Source organism: Equus quagga, chromosome 11, assembly GCF_021613505.1.
Source record: "Equus quagga isolate Etosha38 chromosome 11, UCLA_HA_Equagga_1.0, whole genome shotgun sequence".
NCBI classification, from domain to species: Eukaryota; Metazoa; Chordata; class Mammalia; order Perissodactyla; family Equidae; genus Equus; species Equus quagga.
In genome coordinates, this window is record NC_060277.1 from 83047579 (window position 1) to 83061877 (window position 14299).

The 14299-nt window shown below is 36.8% G+C and overlaps 1 protein-coding gene across 2 annotated transcripts in view; it reads right to left on the reverse strand.

The window, feature by feature from the left end:
• Positions 1–3719: 3719 nt before the first annotated feature.
• The window catches only part of CLTC (clathrin heavy chain), a 65052-nt gene continuing 54472 nt past the window's right edge, over positions 3720–14299 (reverse strand). Inside the window, exons 24-33 of one of the 2 annotated variants that reach the window (XM_046674667.1) lie at positions 14102–14209; positions 13850–14017; positions 13583–13732; positions 13364–13495; positions 13137–13247; positions 12026–12196; positions 11439–11660; positions 10162–10182; positions 6450–6525; positions 3720–4754 (exon numbers count right to left, since the gene is read on the reverse strand). In XM_046674667.1, coding sequence (XP_046530623.1) covers positions 4630–4754; positions 6450–6525; positions 10162–10182; positions 11439–11660; positions 12026–12196; positions 13137–13247; positions 13364–13495; positions 13583–13732; positions 13850–14017; positions 14102–14209 — 1284 coding nt within the window. In that variant the 3' untranslated portion in view covers positions 3720–4629. The remainder of the gene's footprint in view (positions 4755–6449; positions 6526–10161; positions 10183–11438; positions 11661–12025; positions 12197–13136; positions 13248–13363; positions 13496–13582; positions 13733–13849; positions 14018–14101; positions 14210–14299) is intronic. The other variant, XM_046674668.1, reaches the window with a different exon arrangement.

The window sequence follows — 14299 nt, forward strand, 5'->3', positions numbered from 1 at the left end:
GGTTTAAAAAAAAAAAGTTGTTTTGGTTTGTCTTTGTGGTTCAAGTGATAGGTGCTAAAACAAAAATATTTAAGGTGAGAGAAACAGGTCACAGCAAAATTGGATTACAAAAGGGGAAATTTCCTATGCATGGTTAGGTTCCTCTGTGTTAATAGCTCTTTTTCTTCCCCAAGACTATCTTGCTCTCCCCTTTGGAGGATCAGGAATTTCCATCGAATGCAAACTATCGTTTCTTTTCCTGTCGTCACTCTTTGGATGACAGCCTACTTCACTGATAGAGTATAGCCATCCACAGTTATTAATAGATCACGTTATAGCCACCCACAGTGGGAGTGTTGTGGTTTAAAATCTGATTTTCTGGATTTTTTATGTCTCAAAGTTGAGGTTTTATGGCCTTGATATAACCCACCTGTGCAGTGTTTCATGACCCACACTGGCCAAAGATTCTCAAATTCCTTTGCTTCCTCCTTTTCCTAACAGTTGAAGGCACTGAAACTTGTGAAGTGACTTGTATGGACCTTGAAGGTGATAATGGGCCCATGTAAGAATTTATGGTAATTGGGAAGTGAAGGTAGTGTGTCATCCTAACATCCCACTCTTTCTTTACCTAGAACTTAAGAAACTAGACAATTATTTAAGGGCACTTTTATTTCCCTTTTGATCTTTATACACTTCACAGGACATAATCCCAATAATTACTATACCAGCTGCCCAGAATATGAAGTTCCCAACTCTGAAAGCCACGTAGCTTTCTGATCTCTTGCAAGAAGCCATTTTTCCTGAAAACCTTCTTTTAGGGGGATCCTGATATTATTTCTAAATTCAGTATATCCCTAAGAACTACAATGATGCTAGGGCAAATTTTGGTAATAGCTACATGTTAAGTGGCCCTAACTCTCCATGGTTAATTTCAACAATTAGCATTAGTTAGCAGTTAACTTCGACATAAGCAGCATGACAGCACAACTTCAAAGTCTAAGGTCAGTGGAGCCTGTGGGCAGAACAGTCAAGACTGCTGCGCCAGTCTTAAAGGTTCTATTTGGTCAGTTTCACAGTTTACACTGGCATGTGACAGGAGAGGAGAAATTGCACCTGTGAATGATGCCACAGTAGCAACTGTTTCTAAATAGAATGTTTATACTGGATTCCAAAGTGATGCAACAGTATGTAACTGAGTGGAAGAGAATTCAATCCTAAATGCATGATTATGGTTGAGGTCATTTCTGAGGTTTGCCTCAGAGACCGATAGCTCCAAGTTCAAAATGCATTCCCAACAGGATGGCCTGCTATGGCTGATTCAAGTAATTGTAATATGTCAGGGCATAGCTGTTAGGATGAACAGTATACTAATTCTGGGAATATGTCATCTTTATTTTCTGGTTCACCTGTACTTAGTGTTTATAAGGTTCATAATCCTATTTATAGTTCTCAAAGTACAGAAGCTGTGGGGTCTCTAAGACAGTTTCTGGGAGTCAAAACTATTTTCCTAATAAGACATTTTTCTTTTCATTGTGTTGATATTTGCACTGACGACACAAAAGCAATGGTGGGTAAAACTGCTGGCACCTTTCAAAATCAAGGCAGGGGCACCTACTTGAACCAGTAGTCATTGTAGTCTTCACTGCCCTACACTCACACTGAAAAAAAAGTTCCACTCAATGTCCTTGATGAAGCAGTAAAAAAATTATTAAATTTGACCCTTGACTATTTGTCTTAATGTTCTGTGTAACATTAAACACTTCTGGTGCACTCTGAAGTATGACTCTTGTCCTGAGGAAAAAGACGTGTAGCTGAGTGGTAAGGTGAACCAGGTGCTTTTGTCATGGAATCTTTACTCGCAAGAACTGACAAAGGTCTAGTGGTCCAGACCTAGGTGTCTGGCAGGTTATTTCTTCATCAGTTCAAGGAGCCGATCACTTCAAGGAAAACAACAGACAGTATTTCGGAAAATTTGTATCTGCCTCTCCTCCAGGATTCCCAAAACTGAAGACTTTTCTGATAAGATCAGTGTTCCTGACAAATAAGATTTTAAAAAATATCATGTGTCAACATTTAGTAGAATTGTGTAACTTAGTAAATTAGTATTGCCCACATGATCTGTGCATGAAGGTACAAATCATGCGTGGGTAAAAGATCCACTCAAAGGAAAGATAAGACCAATGAATTTTAATATGACAGTACAAAAACTTTACTTTTATGGTTTCAGATTCCACATTTTAACTAACCCAACTATCTGAAAAGCCTATTTTAGAGTCATGCACCGCATAATGACGTTTTAGTCATTGATGGACTGCATATACAAATGGTGATCTCATGAGATTAGCACCATATAGCCTAAGTGTGGAGTCGGCTATACTATCTAGGTTTGTGTAAGTACACTCCAGGATGTTCACACGACAAAATCACCCAACAATGCATCTCTCACAACATATCCCCATCGTTAAGCAATGCATGACCATATAGCCCATTATGGATGGTACTTAAATGGCAACTCAGTATCACACATCATAGCACCAAATTAAAAACAGGGCTTTTTTGTTGTTTAAAAAAAAATTTTTTTTTTTTAAAGATTTTATTTTTCCTTTTTCTCCTCAAAGCCCCCCGCGGTACATAGTTGTATATTTTAGTTGTGGGTCCTTCTAGTTGTGGCATGTGGGATGCCACCTCAGCATGGCCTGATAAGCAATGCCATGTCCACACCCAGGATCCGAACCGGCAAAACCCTGGGCCGCGGCAGCAGAGCACGCGAACTTAACCACTTGGCCATGGGGCTGGCCCCTCACCCGCCCCAAAAAATTTCTTAAGTATATCATAAGAAAACCTGTACTGAAGTATTGTAACTTGTTTCTATTAGGGAAGCGAAAAGAGAGAAGAATCATTCCATTGATAAAAACCAGTTGATTCAAAGTATAGGAAAGGTCCAAGAGAACAAATCGTGACTGAAGAGAATGAGCTCCCAGGGACCACTGCTGTTCTTCCTCTTGATTTTGGTTACGATTAAAAAAGGGGGCAGACAGCCAGCAGAAACACAAGTACATCCAGGGCCTGAATAGCAAGATGTTTTCACTATGACAAACCAAAAAAGGAAATGGGATTTTCTCACTAATACTATAATTTCCTATAGTTATTTTCTAAGGGAGGAATCAAAGGTGAGGATGGGCAGGACTTCTAAGTTTTTAAAAACCCTTCTGTGGAGCTTATGGTCATTTGCCTGAATTCAAGGCTAGGTAGGGGGCTCTCTAACTCTGAGAATTAACAGTGAAATGAATTTAAAGTAACATTCTTAGCCAAAAGTAGAAAGAGTTGGATTCAAACACTGATTAAAAAAAAAATCAACTTAAACTACTCATAATTTAGGGACCCTAACAGCATGTTAACTACATGCTTATATACTTTTATTTCAAGTTACTATAATTTAACATCCATGATCCGTTCATTTAAATGAAATGCTTAGATAAAAACCTAATGTGCTGCTTGGTTAAAATGATGGAGCTAGCCAAAACGTAGCCCACTATAGTACTAACTGGTTAAGACTACTGCATGCACCTTACTGACTACAGGAACGTACATGATGTAATGCAGTGTTTTCACGTCTCAATCCTCATTCTACTGCTTTCACACCTCCCCATACTGCCTCAGTATCCAATATGAAACTATCAAAACCATGGGTCTTTGGTTTAACTTTGAGAGGTATTTAATTAAAACTGCCATTCTACATGTTATTTCCACAGTCCAGTAATTTATTTTAAATTTGAGTAATTTCAAATTCCACAAACAAAACTGAAGAACAGCAATATTTTGTTTGAATTCTCTCTTCTGTACACTCAGTGATCTAAAACACCACAATATCCAACATACACAAACCTCAGGGAAGGGTTAGTAAATACACACAGATTGGAATCATGGTGCTCTTTGTTCCTGAATGGAATGGTCCCACAGAAAAAGCACAGGATACAGCACAATATAAGGGCACCTGTTACATATGAAGTGAGCAAAAACACACTAGCATTTTCTATATGCGTAATGAGGAAACCTGCATAGGTTAGAGGGCCTTTGATGCTCATTTAAAAGTCAGGCAAGTTGTCTGTAATGCATTTTTCAAATAATTTGGAGAGCACTGCAATCCAATGAGGATATGCTGATTAGTGTTGTCTTTGTTAGCACTGACAGTCTTGCATGGTCACATACCAATATTTTTGCTTTAGCTTTTCTTTGAATAAAAGAGATTTAAATGCATTTAGACAATACATATTGTAAGCTGTTTACATACAAGAAATTTAAGAGATTCAATATTAGAGTTTTTTTTTTCTTTAAACACTACAGAGTGCAAATCAGGTTCTTCACAACAGATTGAATATTAAGCAATTCTTTAAAGAATGAGGGGGAAGAAAAAAAGCCCAAGTGAATAAAACATTGAAACTATTCCCCTTTGAAAATAAATTCTAAATGATGTGGAATGTGAAATAAGCTTTTAACATAGGTGATCCAAGTTTATAGTTAGAAACAAAAAGTCCTTCATGAAATAAAGGTTACAAAAACATGTGCCTGTTTTTCCCATTATAAACTGAGAAGCAAGTAGAGACGATGTTTCAGTACGAAAATAGGTGACTACAGGATCAGCTCTCCATCTCACATGCTGTACCCAAAGCCAGGCTGTGGCTGCCCATAGGGTGGTGCAGTATAACCATAGCCAAAAGGTGCCTGGGGAGGGACTGCAACACTGGGTCCTGCCGTCAGCATCAACTGGGGCTGACCTAAAGAAGAAAACACAAAGGGGCAGGCACAGGGGGCGAGGAGGTAGGAGAAATTGTTAGCATTGCAGAACTATCACACTCTAATGTCCCCTACTCTAGTGACATCACCAAAACTTCTTTAGAATGAGCTTTGTGAGGGTACTTTTTGACTGTCACAATTTTGGCACGACAGTCACCCTAAGAAGGGTCCTGCCTCAAAAGCCAACTAACAGTGCAGGACAGACAGCCAGAACTAACAGTGACTATGTTACTTCAAATCATTTTAAAGCAATATGCACATGCACGCTTGACAAGACTGGGGAAGACATCTGGCAATAAGCCTATCACCACATGGTATTTGGTGACAATATAATTAGCACAGGAAAACTTAATTTTTTAATGGATATGCTTTTAACACAACTCAACTTTTAAAGTTAGATTTACATTTCTAATTTAAGCATGTCTAAATGGTAAGGTAACAATGCATTTCTAGCAACAATCCAGTACTAATTTAGTGAAAACAATAAAAAATAACAAGATACATTCAAATATGCATTAGGTATGAAATACATTAAAGCATACAACCTCTTTCAAATACTATGTTAATACTCTTACGAAGGTTAAATAGCTGTTGACCACACACAGAAAATGACCTGTAGAGAACCTGGCTTCTTTAGAGGGAGAAAACACTTAACGCTTCTCCTCACCCCCCGCAAAGAAAAGTTCTCTTTCTCTCTCACTAGAACGCAAAGCTAGAGCTAGACTTCTCCCAGCACAAGTGACTTGAGGCCTCTCCTTTTTGTGAATAACAACCGATCTTGAAATTCAGACCCCATTTCCAACTGCCTACAAGGACTGTCCATTTAAACACCCTAAGGGCAACCCAAATTCAACAGGTGCCCCCAAATTATTAACCCACCCTATTTTTGTTCCTACTGTTTCCTATTGTTCCCATCTCTAAGAATCTACTTTATCTTCTCCAATTTTATCAAAACTACCCTGTCCTCTAAAGTTCCAAAGTCCTTTTCATCTATAGTAAAAAGGAGATAATGCTATAACAGATTTGTATTACTATGTCCTTTAGCAGGTTGAGATATAAGGCCCTAATTTTATGCCCTCCTCCAAAGAACACCTGGTTATAGTGCTGTAGCCTGTACTGTGCAAATCAATCTGTTCACCAAGAGTCACATGGAAAGGGGGAAGTAGTTCAGACATGTGCATGTAAGAAATTAAATTGTCTTAAATATTCACTCAGAGTTTGAAGATCCTATCTCTCTGGAAAGTTCTCAAATGGAAACTCTACCCAGTTCTCTGTCCCAGTTAGAATTTAAAGAGAGGACGTGCTCTTTATGTAAAGCATAATAGACAACCTTGGTGTATTCTCTCACCTTTCACACTTCTGAAAATTCAATTCACCATTACTTCTTTCTGAATAATTTATGAATAATCAGTCAGTGACCAGGCAATAGGAAAACTTAGGTTATGATCTTAAGTGACTGAGATTATCTTCCCATTTAAGATTATCTTACTGAATGTCAATGCCTGCTTTAAGACTGTTTTCAGAAAAAAACGACTGTAGAGAGAATTATTCCTTAACTCAGTAAGGCTTTTGCACTTTACAAGTTTATTATCTCTCTATTTTGAGGTAGAATCCCTAAAGAATGAAAGGAGAAAGTTTGTCTAATCTATTTCTGTGAGGTTAAGAAGACAGATTACCATAAACAATAGGTTGTGTCTCTGTAGCTTGTTCTTCTTCTTTTCTCAGTGATTCTGAAGCATCTAATTTATCCACCTGGAGAAAAACAGGTAATGTTAATTAGCACCTCGAAAGTATTATAAACCTAGGTTTATGGCAGAAAGTGGAAAAGCCTTAGTATGTTAAATTTGGTCAAAATAAAACAGATTAGAAAGAACATTCTCAGGCCCCCTCAAATTCAATGGCAATGTTCATCCTTCAGTCAAGGTGATTTTTAGCACTGTCATTATAAACCCTCAGGAAGGAGGGATTTATAAATGCCATAAAAGCTCACGCCAGGCTAAAACTGGGCATGCTAGGATGCAGCCAGCCTGAGGGAGGGAGATAACGAGAAGGAACCACTTCTTCAAATGAAGTTTAAACTCTACCAAAGATAATAATAATAATGATAATGAACTCATGACCCAGCAAGACTTCCCTCCCCCAAAGAAATGGTATTCAAAACTGTGAAATGAGTCTAATGAGTGGACAAATACTTGTGCAGAATAAGCTCTCTTTTGCCAATTGTGCAGTTTCTGTCAATCCTGGTTACAGGTGCAGACTGAAGTTGAAGACTCAAGTGGCTCCATATTTGATCTTGCTATATAAAGACAGGCTGCATGTTTTAATGCTCTATTTGCTAAGAAGCAGGAATGCCTAATTTTACCCCAACTTCTTTGAGGAAGATTGTTTTTTGCTTTTAATTAAGCCAAAGAAGTAAACAGCTATTATATGCTAGCTACTCTAAATAAAAGTAGATAGTATCAGACAGAAATAATACTGTAGAGGAGTCTAACTGTATCAGTGAAAAAAAAGAGCTGGAATACACAGGTCTTTCCACTAACTAGTTGCGCGACCTTGACAAACCACTGCACTGACCCTCAAATTTCCTTGTCTTTATTATGAAATGGTTGAATGAGATAATCTGCAAACTTTCTTCTAGGACTCACATGATATGATTCTGTAATTCTGTGAAGAATTGGGGAGAAGTGACATTAGGCAATCTCCATCATACAACTTCTATTTGCCTTTTTAAATTATACTATATTTATCTTTTAAACTGTATTTAAAAGTTGAGTTCTCCCCCAAAGCCTTATAGTTGGTCTATCATTATACCTCCAGCAAAACTAAACTTCAAATCTCGGTGTTATCTGTTACTAGTGGTTTTCAAAGTTGTAAGTGTGCTGGGTGAGATGAGGGGGCAGAGTGCAAGAAGGAACTTTTTATGAATGTTCACTGCATGTTCTTCAAAGAGGTAAATAGTAAAAGATCACTCCCAAAAAAAGACATGCAGACTTCAGTGAAAAAGCTATAAAGACTGGATCCTTAAAAGGTTAAAGCCGCCCCTAGTTTCTATTTGAAGCTATTTAAAATAGTGTTTGAATCTTCGCATATGCCATTAGGGATAGGACAGTATTTTACACATATTTTAATTATCTCGTATTAAACATAAATATGTGTCTAATCCATCCTAATTTGTCAGGGAACAAAATTTGAGAAAAGTAAGCTGAGGTAGACTCTAGACACCGCCAGATATACTGTAGTTTTTCTACCTTAGGAACATGGGTTAGTTTGCTTTCGTATACTGTTTTCCTATTTTACAGCCTAATGTTCATGGGTTACAAATTACCCCAATATCAAATTAAAGACTACTATGGAGAATAAGTACCATGAGAAATACCCACTGTTTGGCATCCAAACTTAAAACAAAAATTATTACAGTTATATACTTTAAAGCACAGTTTGTGCCATCAAGAGTCAGATGGAGTTTTGCTAACCTAAACAGTATCCAAGAGTGAGCTAAAGAGGTTATACAAAAAATATACAGATGAGTGTACATTAATAACTTCTAAGAAGAAAAATGAAACAAAAATGCCACAACTGCATAATAAATTTCCAGACTTCCAAGGAAAAGAATCTAAAGTGAAAATGTGTTTCGAAGTTAATGTCTGAGTCAGATGTTGAAGAGAGACGTCCTATTACAGAAGTACAATGAAGACTTAGAAGAGCTAGCAATGTCGCAATGCCCAGGCAGAGACACAGGCAGGAGGGGCACAGGGAAACAACAATAAGAACTCTGAAGGAGTAGTATCAGACTAAGGGAAAAGAATTTGATTTCTCTATATATAATGGGACAGCCTCTGGCACAGCAACATCCAATTTTTGTTTCTAATGACCCAATTTAGATTGCTCAAAAAGAAAAGCAGAGAAGTCTTTTATGAACACAAGCTTTTGTTAAGAGCTGTAACAAAAGTTTCTGATCCTTGGATTTTAAAAGAAAAATTACAGGTAAGCATGTCACTGAGTTCAGTTCCATCTGTACTATTGAATATTCACTAAAATGTAAAAGGCTTTTCCACAAAGACTGCAATATGCTGCAGAGGAAAAGTTAACATGCAGTCAATTATTTTGGTGTATGTGTGCATGAAAAAAAGGCAAAAGTACTGAAGCAAGAAGTGAGATCTGAAGATGACTGTTGCTATACAGGCTCTCAAGAAACACACACAGCCCACAGCAATGCTTTGAGTTTCAAAAGTAGTATGATGTAATTGCAATGACTGTTGTACATGCTTGATTTAAAACAATGCATAACACTGCAGTTCAATTACCTGTTTTTCACACACACGCTTTCTAACTGCCTTGCTTACTAGCTGCTGAAGGGCCTCACACACAATGCATTTTACTCAGGTTTGCCCTAAGTTCCAATGGTGACTCCAGATTGGTTCAACGTAATTCCAAGGCATTGTCCCCCACCCAAATTCTTTTAAATTTGTTTCAACTCTCCTTTACCTTCCCACCCTTTCCTTACCACAATAAGTTTGGTTCATTTATATTGGGATGGAGACAAGCCAATAAAGGAAGCACCAACCAAAAAGTACCTAAATTTGACCTTGGACAAGCCAACGGATGAATAGGACAGCAAATTTTAGGTAGCTTCAGAGGTGTGCCTTATTACAGAAGGTAGATGTTAATATTGCTTCATTATATACAGAAATAATTCATGTCGCGTGGCAACAATTATAGCAAGTTACTCTCATGATTAAAAAAGTTTTGATTCCTCTTGAATATGGACTAGCACCATAAGAACTGGACACCTGGAGAAACATGAGGAAAGTCTCTTCGGAAGCAGCTAGTATCTCTTCTATCTACTTTCAGCAAAAAATTAGTAAGAATCAAGAGATCAGAAACTGGATCACAGTCCTTCAATACCAAAAAAAAAAATCCCAAAAAGCCGTTTAGGGCATGTATATACAAATATATATTCAGCTACTGTCAGGCAAGCTCACAAAATAAAACCAGAGGCTGTTTAAATTTATTTAGAGTATTAAGAAAATCCTATTATGGTCCAGATACCCTGACAGGGAAGAGAAATTTCCTGAAACTTTGGAATTAATATGGAAACTCACCATGCTCAGTTTTTAATAACATATTTAAGAGAGACTGTGAACCAACTACTGATTAGCCTCCTGCCCTTCCTAAAGCCTATTAGCCGATTAGTAGCAAACATCTACTAACGTCCTATAGCTCTACTGTAGTTATGTTCCAAGGGACTTGCAGAGGCTTTAGTGAAAATTTATTGGGGGGGGGGAGGGGAAGCAGCAGCAGCAGTGTAGAAAAGGAAGGAAAAAAAATCATGCAAATTCCTTAGACTTAGTCCTCCAGACTTAAAGACGGAAAAGAATCAACTTTCACCTTTTCCTTTATTGCATCAACCTGCAAAGGAATTCAGAAGGTGCAGCTTAGAAAAAAATCAAATTCCATATTGAGCATAAAAAGGTAGAATCAGCAACAAAAGTTTAGGGGAGAAACATCTAACCACTAAAAAAGGTATAAGAAAAGTGAAAATAAAGGGCATACTGGAAGCAAAATTTAGGATATATATTTTTTTAACCTCAGAGCTTATTGCAGAAGAATTTATGCTAGAGTCAGTGTGAAAGAAAGCAGCTTAATCACTAGTAAAATTTATAGCACTTTGGTTAACAGCAGCTTAGAGCCAGGTCTCACAAGCTGGCATTATGCATAAGAAGAGAAGCTAGTCTCTCTATGGCTAAGATAAGGCAACTGTTTTTTCTCTTACACTGGACTTTCAGCAGTTTATACACAGAAAATGTTAATTCTTAAAAAATTATAACTGAACAACAATAGTATCTAATTAGATGGTAGCCTAAGGAAATATTCAGTATACTGGGGGTTGTTAGTAGTGCTTTTTCCCCCTTTACTTCGTGATGCTGAAGAGATCAGATGTGAAACTCTAATTTTAATAAGCATGTTTTGCTTTAACGAAATGGATCCCTTAAGAACACTTTAAAATGTTCTACAGCAAGAAAGCTAGTAACTGTTGAGGATAGGGTGAGTAAAAAAATTTCTAACATCAAAAAGGGACACTAAATTGAATAGTAAATTTTATAAGATGATTATACCCCCACAGCTTGTTTAATGTGCTTTTAGGAAATATGTTAATTGTTAACCTATGATATTTTTAAATTAGGGGTTAAACTATCAAAATATTGAGAAAGAGTAACACGATGTTAGGAATATACAAGTAGCTTCCCCAGGGGAAACAGGCATACACATTAAAGTCAAGAACCAACCAAATAAAAGGGAATCTATACTACTAGTTACAGACATTTGCATCAGAAGAACTGATTTGAGACAGATATTATTTGGGGGGGAAAAAAGTTTACCCATGTTTTAAAAAAAAAAAAAAAGAAAACCAAACATACAATATAGAATACTGTTCACCCTCAGAAATACATTGAGGGTAAACATTCTAAGTCATGTTTGAGTTTGCTTTTCATTCAATGTCATTTGTCAGCTATCAAAAACTTCTGGAAAACAGGAATATTTTATGATCAACTAAATAACTTATTTCCACCAGAGAAAAAACATTAAAAAAATATAAGTATACACATGGAATTTTACTTATCCTCAAGATAATTAATTCTGAATATACTCAGAGGTGCCATTACCTTTGTTAAGTATTCCTTCATGACCTGGATGAAATAGGGCATGGCAAAATCCATGATATTGTGCCTCCAGGCAGTTTCCAGGACAACATCTGGCCTTAAAAGATCATAACAGGTAAAGAGACAAGCTCCAAAGCACTCTCTTTTTTCTTCTTGCAAAAACCACTGTAGGAGCTCTTCAGCCAACTCAGTATCTTTAGATTCAGAGGCATACTGCATTGCATCCTATTCAAAGGAAAGGATGAAGGTCAAACATTAAACTCAAACATACTGAACTGGTAAACCAAGCAATACAATGAAGGGGAAAAAAACCTCTGTTATATCATTTAAATTAAAATTCTGAAAGAAAAGGAAAAGAAAGAAGAACATTCTTTTTTTAAACAAAGAGAGGAGTGACATAAACATAAGACAGCCCCTAGAATCAAGAAATTTGACTTATCATCTCTGCAAATGGAGGCTTAAAGGTAACTCTCATATTCACAAAACTAATACTTTAATAGACCATAATCACTTGTAATATACCATTTTAGGGTTAACATAGATCACTTGGTACTCGGTTTAAAAGCCCCACCCCCACCAAATTTATTCACCTTGTACAGGCTATCTTTCTTGCATAGCTCTACACTCTGTTTCCAGCGATTGTTGCCTTTGAAGAGGTAAGCAGCAATTCTTCTAAACTCAATGAGTTCATGTTTTTCCAAACGCTGAGCAAGTGAGATATTGTCAAAGTTGTCATAAGCATCTATTGACGTTCGCAGAGCCTTAAAAAGAAAATAAAACAAAGCCATACAAATGCCAAATCAGTGTTTCATTTTAGTTTAAAATTTACGTTCCATCTTCTTGATCAATGAGCTATTACTGTATATGACTGATTATGCCTTGATCAATATACCGTATGGTATATATATATATATGTATGACTTGATCAATGAGCCATTACTGTAATATGACAGCCTAGATTCAGGCATCAAACCACAGAGTTATAACCTGAACAAGTATCAAGGTTCCCCAATCTAATTGTAGAACCCAGTCCTCAAAGGCACTGTGAAATTTCTGAAGGTGCAGTTTTCTTTAAGGTTTTCAGCATCAAGGACTAACTGGAATGGTTATGAAATTAAGAGGGTTTGTAATTTGGAAGGTAAGATTTTATCTCTCGAGAAACTCCTGATACAACTCAACATGATACTCAGTCATATAGATCAGCATGGGATCTGAGCCGAAAAGAAAATCAGCTTGACAGTAAAAGAAAAAAGGAAACTAGCTTAAACTTAACTTTGATTTTTTTGTGTGTGAAATCCTTCACAAAGGAAAGTTTGTTAAAAAAGAGATGTTAATGTGGTACTGGGCAAGAAAAGTCGTGAATATAGTTAATACCAAGTAAGTTTTTTGGACTAGTTAAGAGATCAAAGACTTTTTCAACCCTAACTACAATCTAAATGTTTAGGGATGAAGTAACCATAACATTTTTTCTCAAGTATTAACTTAGAGAAGATTTGAGCAAAATTCTGCAAACTTGGCACTTAAGGGAAGTCAGATTTATCAATCTTGAAAACCTCACTAAATTTAGATCCCAGGCACGTAAGTACCTACTGTCTACGACCCTATAGGACAATGGGCTTTCTTACTGCAAAACATCCCCAACTTTACAACCCAATCGTAACCTGAGTTTTGAGAATATATGCAAGAACTAAAAGGTCTTACCTGATAATCTTCTTCTGTAATAAAGAGGTTGTTCAGTGATTCGTTCACAGATTTGTTGTTGTGGTTCTGAACTGAACGCAAATATGGTTTCACCAGTGGTAGCTGTTTAACCTTTAAAAAAAGAGTTTGTTAGAAACGTAGCTCATCATTAAAGTTCTATGGACAAAAGTTATCCAAGTATGTCTTAGTTCCTCGCTATGACGTTTTGAAGATTTAAAAATCATTACCTTGCTGAAATAATTGACTGCACGAGTATGATCCAACCGTGGAGAAAGAACCATCAGCAAATCATTCAACAACAGAGGCTTGAATTCTAAGTAGAACTGTATTGCTCTGTAGTATAGTTCCACATTGGCAACCTAAAATGGGAAAGACCCATGAGTCAGAGTTATTTCCTAATGAGCTTTCTCTTTCTGAAGACTTGACCTTCTGAAGAAGGTACATACCTTGGTAATGATATCTTTGAACTGTCCTTCTTTCCAGGCATCAGTTGGATGATTCATCATGGTAATTATGGCATTATCATATTCTTCATACTTGTCATACAAAAACACCAGTTCTGCCCAAAGATGAGCTTGTTCTGCAGCTCTCAGCACCTGCACAAAAAAGATTTAATTGCTTTAGATCTAGGACTCTAATTCTAGCCAATAGCCTTAAAAAAAAACATATTAGTTTTAGCTACAGAGTTGCCTCACACTGTTAAAGGTGGTTACCTTAGGAATATTCACTCTAGACCAGAACAGCTCCAGGTGCTCCCTCATTTTCTGTGGCTTAAATTTAGAATACAGAATAGCTAATTCGGTAAACATCCCCATATGAGCTCGCTCAAGTCCCAATGCTGCTTCCAACATGGTTATCAGTTCTTCAAAATATCCACGATCCTAAATAAGAGAAATATGCAATTAAAGATAAGAATATGTGGCAAAGGTCTCAATTAATAAAAAAGAGGAATTCCTGTTCATTACCTGATAGTAGTTGATAAGTTCCTCCAATTCATCTGCATGTACTACAATATGAAGCCCACACATCTGAGCGAGACGGAACTCTTTCCCATCTACACACGCAAAGCAGACCTATAATAAAACATTTGTAAACATGGCTGGTTAATTCAATTAATCAGTTAAAAGAACATTTCTAAATAGCATTTTAATTCTTCACTCAAA